Genomic DNA, 24,454 nt, shown 5'->3' on the forward strand with positions numbered 1-24,454 from the left:
CCAAAAATTTCTATATCGGACCTGAGAATGTGAGAGGAGACCTATATAGATTTTTGTTCATGTTTTAAATATATGTTATATATAAATTAATGCATTTTCCATGGAAAGATGAAACGTTAATCGTGAATAAACGTTTACAAATAAATAAATCTTCAACCGTCTGGAGTGCTATATATACCTATTAACATTCTTAAAATGACCGAATATTTGAGGAAAAACAATATATTTTTTATCTCATTTCATAGGAACCGTAAGTAGCTTAGGAAATTAACATTCCTGTACGCAATATGTTTTAAAACACCGTTCCCTTTAGACAGAAAACAATTACGCCGTGATTATTTTTGTTGTAAATCTTTCGCTGTTATTCCAACTGCCGCGAAAATGTGTAAAATTCGGAGTAAAGCTCCCACCATTCGGTTTCTGCGGCCAAAATACCTGAACGAAAAACTTAGAAAAGCCGTTCCTGCGAAACCACGTGCACAGACAATAATTACAGGCGAGAAATTCAAGATGGCGGCCGGCTAAGTGATCAGCTGATGTGTCAAATCGTTATATCACTCGCCGACAAGTTGTACAATGAATCACTATTCGATCGGCTTGTTTCCCATTTCCCAACGCGGTGTAGCTTTCGGCCAACCCACAGACGTCTGGGAGGATGAAAAAAGTCGTTATAGTATTGGCTATGCTTTAGTACACGGATTACTTGTGTTTTCTCGTGAGTCATGGCGACTAATAGCGAGATGCATCACCGCTGTTCTTCCATGTGCTTTCAAACGAAGCTACGTATTTTATACAGGGAGAACCATTACAAAATATTACAGTCAAATCGTCCGTCATTTCATATTTATTTATATATTTTTATTAAACGAACAATTGGTTAATGTAATCAACAAGTTTAACGTTGAAATTTAATACTTAATTATGAACTTTATAAAACAATATTCTTTTTTGACATCTTAACGCAGATGAAAAAAAATATGTAAGTCCGGGCATTTACGGGGCTTACGACCGTCATAGGCGGTTTAAGTGATCAGTTTAAACACGTGTAACATTCACCAATTCTATACCCATGATTGACAACCACACTACTCAAATTCTTGGAACTTCTTAATATTATATATTGTTCGAATTCGAAACATAGTGCTTGATTCATATAGAATTTCACTAAAGACATCTATAGTGAGATGGGAGAAGCTTATTATTACGATGAAACTCTTTAATTTGCATGTGAGGTTCGAATCCTGGATTATATTCTTATACTCCAGGAACGCTAGAAAATAATAATTTGACCAGTAAATTTATTACAACATTTTAAGTGTGTCCAAATACTTGTTCACAAATCTGGATTATCTCTTATTGGAGGTAATCCAGATTTGTGAACAAGTATTTGGAACTCAAAATTTGGTTTTAACCACTTTCATGTTTGGTTATTTTTACCAACCGGTTTGGACAAGCACCTCGTCATCTTCAGGAATGGATATGTACAAGATATAAGTCTTTCATATTGTGCGTTTCCATAAAGTGTGTTAATTGTGATTTTTGCGCTTCGCTAGGAGGTGCAAATAACATCATTCAACTTTTTGATTTCACAATTTGATACATGCAAATTCAAAATATCCTACATTAGACGTCCTAACAGTGACGAAGAATCTTCGAATGGAAATATTTTAGTCAAAGTATCCGCATAACTTACGACCTGGCAATGGCTGGCTTATATGATCACTTTACCATATACATTACGTAGTGATCAGCGTTCTGCCCATTATTGAACATACAGGGAAGATGTCGAATCGATTCGTACACTTTTTGTTACCATTCCTCTCGAACCCGGCCTAGAATTAAACTGAAAAGTTAACGATTTAACTACATTCGTGTTTTAGATAACAACTTTATTTCTGGACTTATATTTCTAGCGACTTGAGTATTTTGAAACCAGTTGTCGATCTACTGTCACGAAAATGATACTGAATGAAAATTAATTCATTTTTGTTTTAAGCCAACAATATTATCAAAACTATTTTTTGTACATTTGACGTTTAATTTATAGAAATCCATTATAATTTCTATATTAAATGTTAAAATAAAAACACTGATTTTTTGAGTCTACTAAGTTGTATTGTTATATTATTTATTGTTAAAAAATACACTAAAATCATTTTTCGTAACAATTGTTTCGCCTCGTTATGGCATTTTTAAACGAATGTCTTCGTTTCATTAATTTGAAAATGCCATAACTAGGCGAAACAATTGTCTCATGTGTTTTTTTAATAAAATACAACTTAGTAGACTAAAAAAATCTGTGTTTGATTTAAAAATTAATACATAAGCTAAGATAAGAATTATCGATAAAAGTTTGGACTATAACACAGCTATGACTATGACTATTACGTGACTATGACATAACTAGACGAACTATGATTGAAACAGTGTTTGATTTTAGCATTTAAATTATAAATTATCTAAACTAGGTAGTTATCGCTATATCCGTTTACTGTTATTAGAACTCAGACATGAAGAAAAAGAAACATATCAGCGATTGTTGAAAACATGTGTATTTCTGTCAAAAAAAAACTTTCAGCAATTTTAATGGAATAGTTTTACCTTTATAAATAAATTATTGGCAAAAGTCCGCGTAATTTCCTTTGATTGTTTTAGAGCTGTTTCTTTCGGTGGAGTTTTTATTTAAAATTTAATGCGCTTCTATTATGTACATGGAGGGCCATTAGTCAGTATCCAATTTTAAATATCTCTTCTTTTTCTTGCTGTAGGTCTTGTGGCCTGTTTTTAAGAGGGATTTTCCTCCTGCGTTGTCGATTCCCAGCTGTCAATCCATCTCTTTGGTGGTCTACCTTTGGGGTTGGCCGAGCAGTGCAATGTGGAGGAGTCTGGATAGTTTCATTTTTATTTATTGATTAGGCGTTTAATTTGTAGAACTCCATTTTAATTTGTGAATTAATTTTGAAATGAAATACAGATTTATATCATTATCTTCTTTGTTGCCTTTTTCACCTAACGACATCTTCGATCTGACAAATATCTCTTATCCTGGTATTCCTTATTCCATCACGTCACTCTTGCCTGATGATCCTTAGAGTCTTCATTTCTGACACTCTTATCGCGTTTTTGTTACTTCGCCTGTAGTGTCCGCTCTGCATTCGATCCCATATCGCTCACTCCTTTCAACAACGTCATATATCAAAAATCGTCCATTTTCAGTTATGCATGTTTTCGGAATGACCATAAAATGTACTATATCCCAGCAAAATTTGCGGCATTTTTTAAACTTAATATTTACCCGCTACGGGGCAGAAAGTGTTGTTTTTGCATTTTGAAGGAAAGGTATTGTTTAATTTTTTTTTTAAATAAGCCAAATATTTTTCAAATGAAAAAAAAAATCAGGTTTTACCTAAAAAGATCTGTTGCACAGTAAAAAGATCAATAAGTGGATTGATATTTATTTCTAATACATTTGATTATATTTTTAAACTTTAAAAACGATATCCTGAAAATATCGAGTTTTTTTTATATACTATCATGTTGTTGAAAGGAGTGAGCGATACGTCATGATATCCACCATTTTGGTTCTGTTCCTAATTTCTTCATTTCTTATTTTATCTCTCAGGCTTAAACCAAACATAGATGTTTCCATGGATCGCTGTATGCATTTGCGCTTCTCTGCGTTTCTTTTTATCAATGATTAGTTAGTTGGTTGGTTATTTGAATAATGTACGTACGACTCTTGAACCGTTGGTCGACAACTCCTTGTACATTGCTGTTGTTTTATCATGTCGGCTGTCCATACTCAAAACACAGTAAGGGAAATTATAAGCTTAAATAATAAAAATGAAAATGGTATTTTCTGGCGTTTCTCATGTGTGTGATAATAATCCAGGATTCGGACCTCACATACTTATATAAGAGTTTCTGCTTAATAAAAAGCATCTTAACATCTCACTAATAGATGTCTCTAGTGAAGTTCTAGTAATTCAAGAACAAGGTTTCTAAATTGGTTCATATATATATAGAACTTCCAAGAATTTGAGTAGTGTGGTTGTCAATAATGGGTAGAATTGGTGAATGTTACACGTGTGTAAAGTGATCACTTAAACCAGCCTATGACGGTCGTCAGCCCCGTAAATGCCCAGACTTCCATATTCTTCTTCATCTTTGATGAGATGTCAAAAATAACAGTAAGGGACATTTTTTGTAGTAGGTTTTTTTTGCCTTTTTGGACTAAGTAGATTCTACTTAGTCCAAAAATGCAAAAAAAAATGTACTACAAAAAATGTCCCTTGCTGTGTTTTAACCCTTCACTGCATAGTGTATCAAATTTGTTACATACCCAAAAGTTAGTGTTAAAACGTTCTTTAAAAATACAAGCAACCATTCTTTGTTGTTTGTTACTGATAAGATACATTTATAACTCACGTTTATAGTTCATAATTTAGCCAAAAGAATAACGCCAAAATAATAACTTCACTTATCTCGAAGACGAACTGTCAATGCAGTCATGCAGTCATGCGGTCATGCAAAAAAAGTCATGCAGTGAGGGGTTAAGTTTGGACAGCCGATGTGTGTGTGTTTCCTGGTTGGGTGTTCCTGTTCAGGGTACCTACCCGAGCCACCACACCTGTATATATGTAGTTGTTTTCTCGTGTGTGTGTATGTTTCCTGATTGGGTGTTCCTGTTCAGGGTAGCTGCACGTGGACGGACGGCTCCGCGGGGCACCACGTGGTCCTGGGCGGAGCGCCGCTGCAGGGGCTCGCCGAGGCGGAGCGCCGCGCGCTGAGACAGGCGGCCCTCGCCAGGCTGCGCCAGCTCAACCTGGGCGTGCCGATAGATATTCCGGATGGTGAGGAACCCTGCTATGTACACATTCTCCCTGGACCCATTTAATCCCCCACAGCTAATATCTATTGTCAACATTTTGAGTGTGTCCAAATACTTATTCACAAGTATTTGTACTTGTAATCCACAAATACTTTTTTTTTTAATATTATTTTTCAAGCTAGCTTATATAACATAATATAAACTATTTTATACAGTAAATTTCTACATCTACATATATATATTTACATTTCCTTACAGTACACAAAACATTTACTTTTAAATTCGTTCAGACTTTTTTCATTCTTCATACATTCAGGCATCTCGTCATACATTTTTAAACCCTTATACATTAAACAATTTTGCGACTCCGTTTTTTTCATAAATGGCAGTCTTATTTATCCTTTTTTCTAGTTAAATGTTCATAACAATTTTTGTTTAAAACTATTTTATCCTTAAAATATTTTGGTAATTTATCGTTAAAAAAATTATTTATAAATATCAGCATATTCAATTTTAATGTCTTTTTTATAGATAACCAGTTTAGTTCTTCTCTCATTTTTTCTACATTATTTTTTCTTATTCTCAACGCTTTATTTTGTAACACTTTGTGTTATCACAATGTTTTTTTCTTATACTGAGTGAAATTACCTTAAGTTTCGGGGAATTTTAATGTAATATCTTATTCCCCAACCCACAGCAGGCGCCGTGGCATAAAGACCCTCAACAGCGAAACTGGCGTCGCGGGCTCGATTCCGCCAGTTGCAAACTAAATGCAAGAAAGATTTGTTTTGATAAGGTCTGGGTGTTTGTGATATAATTTTCACATATGCCGTCCCTATCCTCACTATTATACCTGCAGACAAGCCTCTAAAAGTAGAGGCTTTGCAGGTTTCAAAATAGTATAGAAGGTGGATTCCATATAAGAACAAAAGTAGTGCTCAGTACTTGCATGGAAAAAATACTGAGCGACCGAATATCGGAACAGATTGAGTGATCGAATCTTAATTTTGAGTGATTCTCGTTAACAAATGTTGATTCGTTCGCTGATTCACTGATTCATGGATTCACTGATTTCTATTTATTAAATAATTTTTGTTTGATATTTATTTTAGAGTCTGCTGCATCTACGACACATAAGCCTAAGAGAAGGGCGTACCTCCTGAAGAGAAAAGCGTTAACAACGGGGTTTTTGGGGAAGGATTCGGAGAAGGACAAGGGTGAGTGGAATATTATTATAAATCAATTTTAATTTGTAATGTCGTTTTGCTGGGAGGTGTTTTCTTGCGATTTGTGTGAGTAATTCTTAAATATATATGTAAGGATTGATTCTAAGTTGATTGAGTATAACTGTATGACTGTCGTCAGTTTTAAGTTGTTCTTTTAATTAAAGTTTTTAAAAAAAGAGAAATATTTGTGTTCTTATTATTTACAAAAATAGTTCAATTTCATACTATTTATGTGAGCCTAAGCGGCTCATTATTAGAAATAGTAATCAAATTGTGGTAGAGTGGGTTCGAACCGAGAAACTCTAACTCAACAGCCCGCGACACTAACCACGGGACCACAACCCGACACAGATTTTCTTGGTAAATATCACTATATCTTGAAATCTTTTGTGACACGTGTTTCGATGCATTCCACGCCATTTTCAAACACCGTATGGTGATGCGTAAATTGATGCGGAATGCATAGAAACACGTGTCACAATAGATATTAATAAATAGTACTATTTCCCAAGTTAAACATAAATTAAAAATGAACAGATTTTTACCACAAAGTGCTGCCAAATCAATAATTGAAATTATTTTTTCCCACTGATAAACAAAAAAATATATACAACATTTTGAGTGTGTCCAAATACTTGTTCACAAATCTGGATTATCTCCAATTATAGGAGTATTTTCAATGTTTCATAATTGGTTCATATAAATAGAACTTCCAAGAATTTGAGTAGTGTGGTTGTCAATAATGGGTAGAATTGGTGAATGTTACACATGTGTAAAGTGCTCACTCAAACCAGCCTATGACGGTCATCAGCCCCGTAAATGCCCAGACTTCCATATTCTTCTTCATCTTTGATGAGATGTCAAAAATATATATAATAAGAAAATAAGAAACAGCTACTACCCTCGCTTCATCCTTCAACGTCCCAAGGACACAACTCTAAAATGTAGACTTTGACCTTCACATACGGTTTTTGAAAATGATGCGGAATGCATCGAAACACGTGTCACAATAGATATAAATAAATATTGGTATTACCAAGTAAAGCTTAAATTAAAAATGGATTTGAATTATATTACCAAAAAGTGACCGACCCTTATATTACCGAATTAATTAACCGAGATAACATTTTTTAATGAACAAATGTTATCTCGCCTGTATGCATATTTGTGTGGACTAACCCGACGATACTCCACTATCAATAACATCTTCAATAAAAAAAATTACAACATTTTGAGTGTGTCCTAATACTTGTTCACAAATCTGGATTATCTCCAATTATTGGAGTTATTTTTCATATTATTTTTTGACATCTTTGAACTTATTGAACATCAAAGATGAAGATCTTTTTCATCTTTGATGTTCAATAAGTGGCTTGATATTTATTTTTTATACGTTGTATTATATTTTTAAAGTTTAAAAACCATCCCCTGAAAATCAAGTTATTTTATATATGACGTTGTTGAAAGGAGTGAGCGATTTATCTTCCTTATCCTTACTATCCTACCTGCTTAATCAATTAGTGGCTTGATGTTTATTTTTAATGCATTTTATTATATTTTTCACTTTAAAAACGATCTCCTGAAAAATCAAGTTTTTTGGTATGTGACGTTGTTGAAAGGAGTGAGCGATATGTCCACTTCCATAGTGGTTCCTGTTAGGATAGGTTCTATTGTATTGTTTATTATAACATTGGTTTGTTTTTCTTCGTAAATAATACATACATTTTTATATGTGCATAAAACTATAGATTTGTTTTTATTACATCAAATTCCTCGGTGGTCGATTTGATTAATAACGCATTTCACTCGATGAATATTGTATGATATGTCCACCTCCATAGTGAAGTGATTAGTTTAGGTTATGTTCTATTGTATTACATTGTATTGTTTTTATTCGTACTAAATAAATACATTTTTATCGGTGCGTAAAACTGTGTTTTCTTTATACATTAATAACGATAAAAACAATAATAATAGTATATTATTTCGAGAAATAAAAATACTTTGTGTTCTGATCCACTCACATTTTTATTAACCAACTAGTTTCGGCAAAAACCTGTTGCCCTCTTCAGGGTTACATTTATTACTAGTAATAAATGTAATAAAAGTAGTAATAAATGTAACCCTGAAGAGGGCAACAGGTTTTTGCCGAAACTAGTTGGTTAATAAAAATGTGAGTGGATCAGAACACAAAGTATTTTTATTTCTCGAAATAATATATCAATATGATCCACAATGTTAATGCTTTCAATATTAAAAAAAAAAAAAAATAATAATAATAATAATAATAGTTAACAGAACTTAAGCGCCATTTTTTGTGAATTATCATCTCAAGAGTCCTGTACTAAAAACTAAAATATAATTCTTATTCTAGTTCTCGTTAATTTGTGTAACATTCAATATTCCCATTATTGAACAGTACAATTTCCTATTATCATAAGTTTTTTTTTAACGCCAACTCAACAAACAATTTGTTTTTCCATAAAATATTATTTTTGCATTGATATTATTGTAAACGTATTTGAAAAAATGAGCTTTCATTTATTATTAGTGGTATATTAAATAATAACTGCATTAAATAATTTTATTTATTCATAGTTGAGTACTATTATTATCAACATTTGATCAGATTGACGCCTGACACATTTTCTCGCCAAGACCAGACCAAAAATAGAATTAGCAGACAGCCATAAATAAAAATAAAATTACAATTCTAATTTCGATTCCCGCCACAATTGACGTCTATATTTAAATTTTATCTGTGGTTTTGGGCAGTCAATTCGTGGCGTTCGATTTTTGAACGCTGCGTCACCTTTTTATAGATAAAACATACTAATAGGGTAAAAGGAATATTGGATCTACTAAAAATTACTCTTGTATATCGCCACTGTAGCTTCAAATTCAATAAGATTATCCATTAAAATTATGTTTTCTTGATGGTGTTTCATGATTAAATGGTTAATAACTTGCTGATTTCTTCTTCTTCCTGGCTCCATCACAACTTATCGTCTTTGTAGACTTTTACGATCAGCTCTCCTCGTCCTCAGGTTGTAGATCCTACTGTCATATACATCGTCACCTAGGCCATGCCTTCGAATCATCTTTCTGTAGCATCAATGATTTTTTGGTCTTCCTCTAGACGTCTTTCAAAGAAGATCCATGGCGATCGCCTGGTTTACAATATGTTCAGGTTCACTACGTCCTTTGTGCTCATACCATCTCAATTGCCTTTCCTATCTTACTATTGATGTCAGTTATATCCAGGCTTCCACGAACGCGTAAACTGTTTATTTAACTTTCTGATTTAATACCCGAACAACATCAAATAAACAATTCAAGCTAATTAATAATCACGGCAACAGTTTTTACCCTTAGAAGGGCATTTTACTGGCTGAAGCGATCACTTTATACACTTGTGTAACGTTCACGAATATACCCATTATTGAACATCCATATTGCATTAATTTTTTTAATCTGTATATATGCTATGGTCTCAGAACCTTGTGTATATGAGTACGATTTTCGATACGTTTGAAAGTATGGCTGATTGTAGCGCCACCATTGAGAACTTGGTGAAGTATTTATTTAAGTTATGAGATTACAAATACAATGCTTCAAATAATGTTTAAAACGACTCACAGCAATACCATACCGATTTTTAACAAATGAATTCATAATCATAATACACGAGGACATTTTGGAGTAAGTTCCTTAAAATATATTGCCCATACCCAAATTAACCAGCTGCCTGACATATATCAAATAGAAACCATTCAAGAATCCAAAATGAATGAACTGAAAAAATTCATGGGAATATATATATATATATATATATATATATATATATATATATATATATATATATATATATATATATATATATATATATATATATATATATATATATATATACATATATATATATATATATATATATATATACATATATATATATATATATATATATATATATATATATATATATATATATATATATATATATATATATATATATATATATATATATATATATATATATATATATATATATGTAGTGTTAAGTGTTTACTTCCGTTTGAACATAAAGCGCAATATTTCCTTTTTTTAACATTTTTGCAATAGTAAAAATTATAAAACAATTTTTTAAATTTATAGTTTTTCTATGAGAATGACTGTTACTAAATATTTAAAGAGTTATGAAGTTTATGAGAGTTGTCTAATATGCATTTGGCACCAAACTAATAATACAAATTGTTCCTTTTATCATCTCCTCGTGATTGCTCTGACAATCGAATCACAAGACAACATCGTATTTATTCTGTTCTTATATTCAACATTCTGTTGACATCAATTACAAATGTTTATTTTAAGTTCTAATTGACTCGACTTTATTAACACTTATATAGATTACCGATTATTTTAAGCTCCGTATTATAACACGTATTGATGCTAAAGTACGTTCGGTATTTTAGCACCGTGTTCGGTGTTTGGTATGACAAAAATACCGTAAGTATGGGCGGTTTTTTTCTGCCTTAAAAACGATGATTTTGTTAACCAAGAACATCACGCTGTACTTCGTCATATAACAGTTTGATGGCAACTTTGTTTCCAGCTGTGGAAAGGCTGTTTCTTGATCGGAATGCTATTAAAAGATATTTTCGTGAAGAGGGTGAGAATGAGTGCAATAAGATAATTTGGTCCTTCTTTGCTAATGAAAACAGTGGATTGCAAAGTGTAGGACAGCTTAAGTGTGGACATGGTAAAGGCCGAATTATGTATACGGTGTAATTTCAGCCTGACATGTCGCTCACTCCTTTCAAGAACGTCATATATCAAAAATCGTCAATTTTCAGTTGTGCGTGTTTTCGCAATGCCCAGAAAATGTATTATATCCCAGGAAAGCGGCATATTTTTAACTTAATATTTACCCGCTACAGGGCAGAAAGTGTTGTTTTTGCATTTTGAAGAAAAGGTATTGTTTAATAATTTTTTTAAATATACTGAATATTTTCAAATGGAGAAAAAACATTCAGGTTTTACCTAAAACGATCTGTTGCACAATAAAAAGTTCAATAAGTGGCTTGATATTTATTTTTAATACATTGTATTATATTTTTAAATTTTAAAAACGTTCTTCAATACATTTTATAATATTTTGAAACTTTAAAAACGATCTCCTGAAAAATCAAGGTTTTTTGATTTATGACGTTGTTGAAAGGAGTGAGCGATGTCGTGAAATTCATTGGGCAGTTAAATCAAATAAGACATTGCTGGAAGCGTGCATTAGTGAGAAAAAATATAAGTTAGGTTAACTAGTTGCTCTTGTGCAATGGTGCTTTGTATTTTAAATAAAAAAAAATTAAAAAAACTTTTTTTGTTGCTAACTGTTTTAATTTAATGTGGAATTTATCTGGAAAAGACCTGGCAACCCTAGGTGTAGTGTGTCTTGTATTTATTTATTTTGTCCACTATACAGCATCGCTATCGTCTCGCAGCAAGTGGGTATGATGGTGACAAAAAAATGAATGCCGACTCAAATTCGACGTGAAAACATCACGTGGGTCCGTGTCGTTGTTTGTGGGTCGGGAAATAGTGGAGGTTATTATTAAACCGCGGGCTATTTGGAATTTTTCTCCGCCTACGGAGATCTCGGCCGCAGGACATCAATCAAACTTTATATCGGAAGCTCTCCGCGGGGCGGTAACTCTCCGCACTTGCGATACAGTCGCACCTGCTTATGAGGTGACCAGACAATTACAATTTGAAAAAAAAAGCAAAGCGTTTAGACATACACGATCAGATTCAATAACGCCTTTTTTTATTTATTTATTTGTATACATTTATTTAAATCACAATTTATGCATATTTACAAATTTTTTGCAGTGACCCACCAAGCCACCTTGTGTGTCTTAATATAGTTACATTTTTAAGTACAACATAATACATTTTCTAAACATTTATACGTATAGCAAACTTTTAGTTTTCTATTCGCTGTGATTCTCCAAAAAAGAGACTGAGCTCTTGTGCTTGGAGAGGGACTTACACTCATGGTTTAATATTTTATATAATTAATGATATAATAGTCTTTTTTATATATTTTTTCAAGATTATATGTAATGGGCATTAATTTTTTCCTTAAGAATTTTTATGTCTTCTATTCTTATATAATATATTATTAGATTAAAACCAATATTTTTAGATTTTCCACTTTATTTTTATTTAACCAGCGACCGGGTTTCGTCGTTACCGACATCATCAGACATCAGACCAGTCAAATTCAAATTAAAGTCAAAATAAAATGCAATTCCATCACGAAGTGTCAGTGGATAATATAAATCTATTCTTATATTCTTCTTCATCTTCTTCTTTTTTTAGGACTATGTCCTGTCATTCTCCGGTCCCCTCCTGGGAGTTGGAAGACCAGCTACTTCTCCCGTTATTCTCCTTATATATAATCATTTATATATTTATTTTTTATTTAAACATACAACCTTTTTTTATTTAATATGGTTAGAATTTTTTTAATAATTTTAATTAATTTTCTAGACATTTCTACTTTTACAATCTTAAAATTAATAACGCAACTCTCTCCAATAAAGAGACTTAGCTCTTGTGCTTGAAGAGGAACATACACTTATTATTTATTGTTTATGTTTGCTGCTATGTTTGTCCGCCTCCGTAATGTAATGATCAACACGCTTGGCTACCGTACTGGGCGTCCCGGGTTCGATTCCCAGGTTGGGGTCAAAAAATATACACTCATGCATCTCCTCATACATACACACCGATCATTCCGACTCTTGACTACGACTCTGACTTGACCACTGTCAAGTATTTGAAATACTTGATCATTCCAGGTTTTCCTCGGTCTTCCTCTGCTCCTATTACCAACCAAATTCGCCTCATAAATTTGTCTAACTAACCTTTCTTCATTTATTCGATTCACATGCCCAAACCATCTCAATATACCTTTCTTAATTTTATCGATAATGCTTGTATCAACCTTGCAATATTTTGTTTTCTGAATTCAATAACGACTTTGTCTTAATTCGGATCGATTCTAATATATTTCAATCTTATCGCTAGATGCGTTATACAGATCTAAACCTAAAGTAACAGATCGAGGCATTGTGTCGCCATAATTAAGTTGGACTGTATTTAATTATTTTTTTTATTTGTTTTTCACTCCATGTGTAAAGGATCAGATGTTAGTTGACAAATGGCCTCGGAGACTAAATTAAAATTTGCCAACTTGTTCTTCAGCCCACATAGGCACTTTAAGAGGAATTCTCACAAAAAAAAACAATCGATTTTCGATAGAAAACTCGAAGCTCGATTTTTCTTGGAATGTGCTTACCTTATGCTGGTAACAAAATGATACCCAAAATTGACCATTCTTGCTGGCTACATCCCAACTTATCGTCTTTGTGGACTATTGGGTCAGCTCTCCTCGTTCTCAGGTTCTAGGTATGTACTTCTAATGGACAACGTCACCTAGGCCATGGCTTCGAATCATGTTATCTTTCTACAGCATACATGATTTTTGCTCTTCCTCTAGACGTCTTTTGAGGAAGATCCACGGCGATTGCCTGGTTCACAATATAATCAAGTTCTCTGCGATTCATGGCCAATATAAGATAATTTACTGTTTTGAATATTAAAAGCATTAAATCTGTATATCATATGGATATTTTATTTTAAGAAATAAAAAGACTTTGTTTTTTGATCCAAAACAACCAAATGGATAAAAAAAGGCTTTTTATTTCTCAAAATAATATATCAATATGTATCATATTATCTCTCAATAGCATCCATTTATTTTTTGGTCTTCCTCTAGATGTCTTTGGAGGAATATCCATGGCGATTGCTTGGTTCACAATATGATCAAGTTCTCTGCGATTCATGGCCAATATAAAATAATAATTTACTGTTTTGAATATTAAAAGCATTAAATCTGTATATCATATTGATATTTTATTTTAAGAAATAAAAAGACTTTGTTTTTTGGTCTAAAACAATCAAATGGATAAAAAAAGCTTTTTATTTCTCAGAATAATATATCAATATGATCCACAAAGTTAATGCTTTCAATATTCAAAACATAATGTTGGCTAGAACGGCCAGCAAAGCAAAGATGTATAAGAAACAGACAGTGAAATACAGATTGGTGTGTCTAAATATATATTTTTTTAAATGTCTAAAACATAAAGGAAGCAAAGCGTTTAGACATACACGATCAGATTCAATAACGCGTTTTTTATTATTTTTTTTGTCCGCCTCCGTAGTGTAATGGTCAGCATGCTCGGCTACCGTTCTGGAGGTCCCGGGTTCGATTCCCAGGGGGGTTTAATAAATATAAGTGATTTTTTCAGTCTAATATTTATTCAATATTATACTGGACTGGTACCTGAAGTGGAGGGCTGATCACCTTTCCTTCATGTGTAATCGATCGAGATAACACTGCGTTTATATGAAGCAGTGCCCTATGCACCATTGGGGTGTGGTAAGGGTTTTTAAAAACATAAAGTGATTCAAGTTCATTAATTCTAAAGTGGATCACAAAACAAAGTCTTTTTATTTCTCAAAATAATATATAAAATAATTTAATGTTTTACTTGATAATAGCTTGAAGTACTCGTGAACCTTAGCTTAAAAAATGAGGAAATTGAAGATACGATGATGGATTGAAGATGGATGACATAAAAAGGCTCAATTTTTTTGTTTGGTTTTGTATAAAATACTTATTTATTATTTATTCTAACTTCCAAAGAATATACAAATAATTTCGTTTATATGATGTCCAGTAGACAATATCGTCTTGGGAATTTATAATCTAATATACAAAACCGAGACGGGATATTGAGAAATACATAATAATATACAATAGGTCAGTCTAAAATAGCTATGGTGAAGTGATGGGATTAAAAATCAAATATGAAATGTCTGTGTACTGTTGTTCGCGCCGGCAATTCCCTTGAAAATGTTTATACTCCAAGAGACGCTAGCGTCATGTCTGGGAAAGTGATTCTAAAACCACGAAATAATTTCAGTACAGTCTGACATAAAATAAAAATGATGGAACCAACGGCGCCATCTTGGATGTCGGTAATACAGATTACATGGTCGGTAACGATTAATAAATTTACAACGTAAAAACTTGATATTCAAATAAACCAAAGTTTATGGTAAAACAAACGCTAAATGCACTATTTCTTTATGATGGGAGTTGCGTTTATTATTTACCTAGATTATTATGTACAAGGCTTATATATGAGTCCAAATACTTGCTCACAAATCAGGATTATCTCCAATTATTTGAGTTATTTTTTATATTATTTTTCAGATGTTTCGAAATTATACCAGATATATCGCTCACTCCTTTCAAGAACGTCATAAATCAAAAAACTTGATTTTTCAGTAGAACGTTTTGAAAGTTTTGAAAAATAATACAATGTAATAAAAATAAATATCAAGCCACTTACTGAACTTTTTACTGTGTAACAGATCTTTTTAGGTAAAACCTGAAGGTTTTTTCTCCATTTGAAAAATATTTAGTACATTTAAAAAAAAAATAAAAATATATTTTCTTAAAAATGCAAAAACAACACTTTCTGCCCTGTAGCGGGTAAATATTAAGTTAAAAATATGCCGCTGTTGCTGGGATATAGTACATTTTCTGGGCATTCCGAAAACATGCACCACTGAAAATTGACGATTTTTTATTTATGACGTTCTTGAAAGGAGTTAGCGATATGTGTCACCTACTTTCAAAATCCGCCAGATCCATGTAAGCCGATTTTCCAAAAATTGTAAAATTTTCCGGGTAATATTTACGTTTAAAAGATTTGACTATCTTTAGATAAAATATTATGAAATAAAGAATTTTAACATTCTTTTAGATTTTTTTTTCAGTATTTAAAAAAAACACGAGACACAAACATCTTAATTTTTTATCTATCCCCGCTCTCTAATTGGCCGAATTTGAAATACAACGCTGTTTTTAAGTATTTTTGGTAGGGTTTTCAAGTATATAAATATTTTAAACAATTAAACCCACAATTGGTATTCCGATAGAATATTTATTTTAAAATCTTATAAAAATGGATCTGGCGGATTTTGAAAGTAGGCGACACATATGTAGAACTTATTAACCATCACGCCACTTCCCCGCAGGAAATCGAACGCCACACCACTCTGTCTTTGCAAACATTCTTCGCCTCTTCTACATTCATGCATCTCCTCATGCATGCCCGACGATTATTACGACTCCTGACCCTGAATCAGTTAGTTAGTGTGTAGAACTTCCAAGAATTTGAGTAGTGTGGTTGTCAATCATGGGTAGAATTGGTGAATGTTACACGTGTGTATCATTAGTGATCACTTAAACCAGCCTGCAACGGTCGTAAGCCCCGTAAATGCCCAGACTTCCATATTCTTCTTCTTCTTCTTTGTTGAGATGTTAATAATAACTAATTTGATTAATGAATTGTTGGTCCATAAATGGTTTGAACTTATTCTTCTTCATTTTGTGCGCCTCCACGCTGAAGGTTGGCAATCATCGTGGCATCTTAAATTTGTCTGCAGCCGCTCTAAATTTTACATGATTTTACACTCTAATATTTACACTGATTTTACACTCTAATATTTATTTAATATTACCCTGAACGCCTTGAAGCGCAGGAGTGATCACCTTCCCTTCATATAAGTAACGACCAAGATAACACTGCGTCAATACGATGCAGTGCCCTATGCACCATAAGGTGTGGATAAGGGTTAGAAGAAGAAGAAGTTTGTATTTTCACCTGTTGATGAGAACATCTGTTGTTCTCCAAACTTGCCGTGTTTATGTTAATAAACTCAGAATGTGGTGTTCAACAGTAAAACTCCCTATAAAGTTGAGATAGGTATCGCGTTATCAGAGGGAATTTAAGTAGCGGAAAATACTGAAATGTGTATGAAATTTGAAATTGAAATACAATTTAAAAACATGAACCCCCTACAACGTTCTCATTAATAAAAGTGATATTCTCAACGTTACTCAACGTTATTAGAGGGTTTACTGTACTAGTGTTTTATTTTTATATCAAAGCATCGTTTTATTCCACAAAGTTAATGCCAAAAAATAAACAAAATATTTCATTATTGATTCGGCAGTCGCTTTGTGGTAATACAATATCTATCCATTTTTTATTTTAGTTTCACTTGGTAAATACCACTATTTCCTTAACCCTTTCGGGTCCCCCAAAATAAAAATAAAATATCTAGGTAGACAGTTACATTCCAATTGGAAAAAAATTGTCCTCTGCTCCACATAATGTTGTAATAGATACGAGTGACAAAAATGTAAGCTTGGAATTTAAATAAATAATACTAATGATGAAAAAAATGTCGAATAACATCCGACATAGGACCTAAGAGGATAAAATCGATGTCGAATGAGATTCGACATTGGACCAGTAAGAGTTAAATCTATGTGTGTAAACAGGTGTTATAATACTTTTAGGATAAAGTGGTACTTACCAAGTAAAACTTTATTTTTCCAGAATAATTTGATACGCACTAGTTTTTGCCAAGTTATAAAATGCATCGCTTACGCCCTCAGAGCACGTTTACATCTCGTGTATTTCTGATAGGGGTTTGCATTCATTTAATGCACACACTCGCATATGCAAAGTCCTTGGTTCAAAATAAAATAACGTACGAGAGAATACCCACCTTTATCAACGTGCGCATGACGTTTGTGCAGATTCGAGATAACGTCAGATACTATCTGGATTATTAATTGACGCGAATATAATAATTCATGGCCCATGTCTGCAGTGCATGCGGGCATGATGTGTACATGTATTAGTCTATTTTGTGGTTCGATGGGGTACATGCGTCCATTTGTAATGGACTTGAGGGTGTATCTCTCAAATCGCTCACTCCTTTCAAGAACGTCATAAATCAAAAAACTTGATTTTTCAGGAGAACGTTTTTAAAATTTAAAAATATAAAACAATGTATTAAAAATAAATATCAAGCCACTTATTGAATTTTTTACCATGCAACAGATTTTTTTAGGTAAAACCTGAAGGTTTTTTCTCCATTTGAAAAATATTTAGTACATTTAAAAAAATAATTAAACAATACCTTTTCTTCAAAATGCCATAACAACATTTTCTGCCCTGTAGCGGGTAAATATTAAGTTAAAAATATGCCTCTTTTTCTGGGATATAGTACATTTTCTAGGCATTCCGAAAACATGCACAACTGAAAATTGACGATTTTTGATTTATGACGTTCTTGAAAGGAGTGAGCGAAATATACAAAGTCAGCACGCGACTGGCTGCGGGAGAAGCCGCACATGTGTGTCCACGAATATTTTTTTTAATACATATTGGATTTTGGCGAATTTTGCGCTAACCATTACACTGTATAGAAGAAAAAAATATGTGATTAATTGATCACAGTATGTACTAAAAAACAATTAGGGTTTAAACGAATTTTTAACGATTTTATAATATAATTCTTCGTCTCACCAATAGATGTCTCTAGTGAAAATTCTTACGATTTAAGTACAATGTTTCGAAATTGAATCATATATATAGAACTTCCTAGAATTTGAAATGTGTGGTTGTCAATCATGGGTAGAATTGGTGAATGTTACACATGTGTAAACTGATCACTTAAACCAGCCTATGTCGATCGTAACCTCCGTAAATGCCCAGACTTTCATATTCTTCTTCGTCTATGTTGAAATGTCAAAAAAAGATTTTACATTACTTCACAAAGTTCTCGAGTGATCGCAACACAAACAGCCTAAATCTATCAAAAATTGTACCCGCATGTGGAAGGTGACTGAAAATATTGCATATATACAAGTTTCGAAAATTAATGCAATATGGACTTCCATCTTCTTTCAAATACCATGACACCAATAATAGTCGAAACAGAGACAAATATATCATTTTTTGACATCTTATCAAAGATGAAGAAGAATATGAAAGTTTAGGCATTTACGTGGCTGACGACCGTTATAGGCTGGTTTAAGTGATCACTTTACACACGTGTTACATTCACCAATTCTACCCATTATTGACAACCACACTACTCAAATTCTTGGAAGTTCTATATATATGAACCAATTCAGAAACATTGTTATTGAATCACTAGAACTTCACTAGAGACATCTATTGGTGAGATGAAAAGAAGCTTTTTATTGAGCAGAAACTCTTTTATTAGTATGCGAGGTCCGAATCCTGGATTATAATCACATACATGAGAAACTCCAGAAAATATCATTTTCGTTTTTATTATGTTAGCTTATAATTATCTGGACAAATATCTCCACGTCATTTTTCGTCAACAAGAAATGGCAAACGTCATTCGTTTCAGTAACCTCCGTACGCGATTATTCGTCGCAACAATGAGCAACGTTCACGAAAAAATGTCACGATCTTATGGCCCGTGACGGTCAGTAAGATCTTCGGCCATTACGTTAAACTCCCTTTCAACACGAGGCAAAAGAATGATTGAATCGCTTGCTTTTTTTCATGAACCAATTAAATTTAGCGCCAGCGCCAATTTTCATATTTTCATATAAAAATCTGCGATAATTATCTCGATGTATTCTGTCTTAATAAATAATACAGACAGTTTAGTATCATAATTTTGCCAAAATCTTTTTGCATAACTTTAAATATGTTTTTTAAACTCATGGAGTAGGTGTACATCTAATTTTAGACCATTTTTTATATCGTTTTACTTAAAACTACAACAAAATCTATATTAAAATCTTATGTCTTTAGTTTTTTTTATTCGACAGCTGTTGGTCGTAATATGGACATCCATATCTTGGATCATTTATATCAGATGCTAGCGGAAAAGATTTTTATCCTGTTGATTCATTTAAAGATACAATTGATGACATTTTATTTATTTCAATACTTAATACTATAATTAAAATGTAACTTTGTTTTAAAATCACTAAAAATATATTATTACATCTTAATTATGTCTACCGGTAGACATTATAATTAAGTTATAATAATATATTTATAGTGATTTTAAAACAACATTTTGAATGTGTCCAAATACTTGTTCACAAAATCTGGATTATCTGCAATTACAGGAGTTATTTTCATTTTTCTTTGATGAGATGTCAAAAAATAATTTTAAAAACAAAGTGACATTTTAATTATAAAATGGAAAATCATAAAGTTAGTGGTTCAAATATAAATTATATAGGTACTCTTAATACTTTTGATTGCAATATTACTTTTCTTTACAACATTTTGAGTGTGTCCAAATACTTCTTAACAAATCTGGATTATCTCCAATTTGGAGTTATTTTTTTACATTTTTTTTTTGACATCTCAACACAGATGAAAAAGAATATGGATGTCTGGGGATCACGACTGTCAGGACTAACGACTTTCATAGGTCATGACTGTCGTAAGCCTTGTATTTACAGGGCTTACGACAACTGGGCATTTGCCTAGACTTCAGTATTCTTCTTCATCTTTGTTGAGATGTTAAAAAATAATTAATTTGTTTTATTTTTTAAAAAGGTATTGACACAACGTACTTTTACAATACGATCCATTTGAATCGTTTGATCCTATTTCTCTTCCAGGTTTTACTGAAAGAGAATTGTCTACTTTATTATTATTTCTTAGAAATAGACCGAATATGAATTATTTTTTATGGAAAAAGGGAACTTAAAAGATTGAAATTAAGCCCGTCATGATTATTTTAAATATATGTATGTTTTTGAAAAATCTGTTAACTCGTGTACAAATAAATGGTCAATATAGCAAGAATTTCTCATATTTTTCCATGTTACGAAATAAATAGTTTACAAAGTAATGCAATTATTTTTCGAATGTATTTTTTCTGAATAGCACAGTATACTGCAGCTGTCTAGTTCACATATATCAAATATGATTGAAGAACGCCGCCATTTGAAAAATTTATAACACATTCTGATAGGGTCATTAATTTTGTGCCTCTCTGTATATAGGTACTTACTTTAAAAGTAACAACGTCATATGTTGAATACTAGGCGCAAAGTAACGTAACTACTACAGTGTAAAGTACTATGTACATATGTACTGTATTACAAATTTCTTAGCTAATCTGAACTTTTCCAAATACGAACAGGCCCAATTTGTTCGGATTTCAGGGATTCGACTGTAATACAATACTATTTAATGCACCAACAAACGTGTAATACAATACTATTTTCAAATTAAACATATCACACATAACCTAACAGCTAGGATTTGCGCACCATGACGTCGACAATCGAAAGGGTGTATTTTCGACTTGCGCAACTAAACGAAGGTTAAATGCTGGTGCCATCATTTATTAATAGTCGAAAAATATACACATATGCAAAAACCTCGTGACAATCGTGTGAGCCATCATAACACAGAGTTGTTTTGACTTGAGTCACGTTGAAATTCGATATGGCGGCAATTTTCTTTCAATTTTCCACTTCGAACCAGCTCGCAGAAGCTATTTTCCTCTGTCGTCGAGATAACCGGACACTTTGCATTCGAAAAATAATCGCCAAAGAATTCGGCAGCTTGGATTATAAGACTCGTGACTTTATTTATACGTATTTTCGACGCTGTAAACAGAGAAAATTGAAGTCGTATATAAACGACGCTGCAAAGCAAAAAGGTCTTTTGAATGCCATTTTTCACCTGAACGATGTCATTGTTTTTATTTATTGATAAAAACATTTGCAACGGATTTGAATAGCTGATTTCATTAATAAGAGTTCGAAAGGAAAAATAAATCGATTGAGGCAATAAATAACAAATTAGTTTTCTGTAAACCCAGGTAACGTTTGACGTAATTAGTCTTATTCTTAAAACACCGTTTTTGTATTGTAAAAATAAGTTTTTCTTGGAAATAAATATATGGTTTTCAAAAAAAAAGAGGTATTGAAAGGTAAGGAATTTTGGAAAGGAAAAATTGTAAAAATATATTTTTAATGTATTTTCAAAAAAAACAAAAAGAAATCCAATATTCTTTTTAAAAAAAGGCATGTTTTCGGACGTTAACTGAATTGTATTATCAGGAGTAAAGCCTTAAGCAAATCCTCCTCCTTATATCCTGCTAGATATTTTCCGACTTTTTAATATACGCAAAACTCCTGACTAACGGAACTAGCTTCTAGAAACTCGGTGATAGTTTCTTAGTTTGTGTAAATTTGTAGTAAATTTGGGTCAAATTTTTAAACGTTAAAGCTTTGCATTTTTTTGACATCTCAATATAGATGAAGAAGAACATGAAAGTTTGATACCTACACTTCCATATTCTTCTTTATCTTTACAGAGATATCAAGAAAATGTAAAAATAGCCGGTGGAAAAGTAGAGAGAACCCAGATTTGTGAAGAAGTATTTGGACACACTCAAAATGGTGTGGTGGAGTTTTGTTTTCAATCGAATGCAACTAAAATATGTTTCCTTCTTGATTCTACATCCTAGGAATCGTGAACATCTTGATCTCCTACCTCTTAGAAAATTCATTTAGCCACATTTTGATTGTACAATCAATTTTCTTTCATTATATAAGTATTTAAAAATAATTATTGTAAAATATGCCCTTAGCATTGGAAACTTCAGTGAGGGCACAATACTGTAATCTGTAATTTGTAATAATTAATGTCAATGATGAAATACTTGTTTCTCAATAACTCAATATGTTTGTCTGTGACTGTCATTATAATGTGATTGGTTTTTTCCCTTCAGACAGCGCTGGAGGGCTCGTGTTCGGAGTCCCCCTGTCCCAGTGCGCCGACGCCTCCCGAAGAGACGGCACCCTCAGGAGGGAGAGTGCCCGAGGATCTCGGAGCAGCTTCTCATCCCTTCTGGACCGCGTTGGAGACGAGGTATATATCTAATAATTTCTAACTATTAAAACACACTTGGGACGGGTAAGGTATTTCCTACCTGTTCAGTCGATTGATGCTTAAGGACGGGAAGGGTATTACCTTCTGCGTCGGCCTCATTTCAAAGGCAGAAAAGAAGGAATTATCCAAAGTTTTATATGAATATTATATGTAAACCAATCTATTTGCTAAGGTCTTAACTATATGTACATAAAGATTACACAGCGCCGATTCGATGTAGGGATGAAAGGAAAAGTAATAGTCCATAAAAGTGGTTTTTATGAACTTCTTTGTTTAAATTATTTTTTTGACATCTCAACATAGATGAAGAATATTAAAATTCTGAGCATTTACGGGGCTTAAAATAATATGAAAAATAACGCCTATAATTAAAGATAATCCAATTTTGTGAACAAGTATTTGGACACACTCAAAATGTTGTAAACTTCTTTGTTGAAAAAGTACTTCATTTCACTTCCAACGCTACTACTACAAATTTATTTATCCGTATGGGAATAGGTACCCCATTTTTTTCCCATGATGTCGTTCCTAATTACTGCCAGATCCGTAGTCGATATAAGGCAGACCTTTGCAGCGCTCACTCACTAGCCACCGCGGCCGGCCGAACAGTTCTATCGAGTCAAAAAAAGAATAAGTTGGTTTTGACATTAAGACCGATACACAAATAGAATGTTAGCAGTTAGCGCGATACACCTTGTACTGTATTGTCAGCGGTTGGCTATTATCGGATCTAGTGGGAATGTGTCCAATCAAATTCCTCCGTTCTCGCGCTACTGGGAACATATTCAAATCAAACAAAAAAAGGAACTATTTCAAATTCAATCTGGTTGCCATGAGAAAATAAGTGTGGAGGCCCTCACCAGTGTTGCCGTATTTACAGATTTATCTGTATTGATACAGATTTTAGGCAGCCGTTACAGTTGACAGATTTTACACTTAGGTAGTAGTTTTAGTTTTATACACATTTTTGGAATCGGACATAGTATATGATAAAACAGGAGATTGAAAATATGTATAGATTTGAGCATGATTAACATTTGATAATAAGTACTGAAACGTTGGAAGGATTATAACTATCAAAATAACTACAAAAACATGGCACGATCAGGTATGCCAAATACTTGAAAGTGGTCAGGTTAGGAGTCGTAACAATCGGCGGGTATGTATGAGGAGATGCATGAACGTGGAAGAGGCGAAGAATGTTTGCAAGGACAGAGTGGTGTGGCGCTCTATTCTCTCTGCCTACCCCTGCGAGGAAGTGACGTGATGGTTAGTTAAAATAACTACAATGATCCATGTTACAAACTAAAAATAGAAAAGGATTTAATTACTAAACTTAAAAAAATGTTTTTTCAAATACAATTTATATTTTGGGTTATTGATTCTATACAGATTTTATACAGATTTCTAGACTGTTTGCTTCAGATTTTTGGTTTGGCATATGGCAACACTTGTCCTTACCAAAAAGCTACATTTCCAGTATTGCACAA

The 24,454-nt window shown here is 32.7% G+C and overlaps 1 protein-coding gene across 1 annotated transcript in view; it reads left to right on the forward strand.

The window, feature by feature from the left end:
• Positions 1 to 24,454, forward strand: part of LOC148309484 (uncharacterized) — a 73,430-nt gene that overhangs the window by 20,500 nt on the left and 28,476 nt on the right. Inside the window, exons 3-5 of the mRNA XM_088259978.1 lie at positions 4,694 to 4,853; positions 5,944 to 6,048; positions 22,804 to 22,943. Of these exons, the coding sequence (XP_088116104.1) occupies positions 4,694 to 4,853; positions 5,944 to 6,048; positions 22,804 to 22,943 (405 nt within the window). The remainder of the gene's footprint in view (positions 1 to 4,693; positions 4,854 to 5,943; positions 6,049 to 22,803; positions 22,944 to 24,454) is intronic.

This window comes from Brachycentrus maculatus, unplaced genomic scaffold, assembly GCF_059751285.1.
Source record: "Brachycentrus maculatus isolate JH-2025_06_01 unplaced genomic scaffold, ASM5975128v1 h1tg000122l, whole genome shotgun sequence".
Lineage (NCBI taxonomy): Eukaryota > Metazoa > Arthropoda > Insecta > Trichoptera > Brachycentridae > Brachycentrus > Brachycentrus maculatus.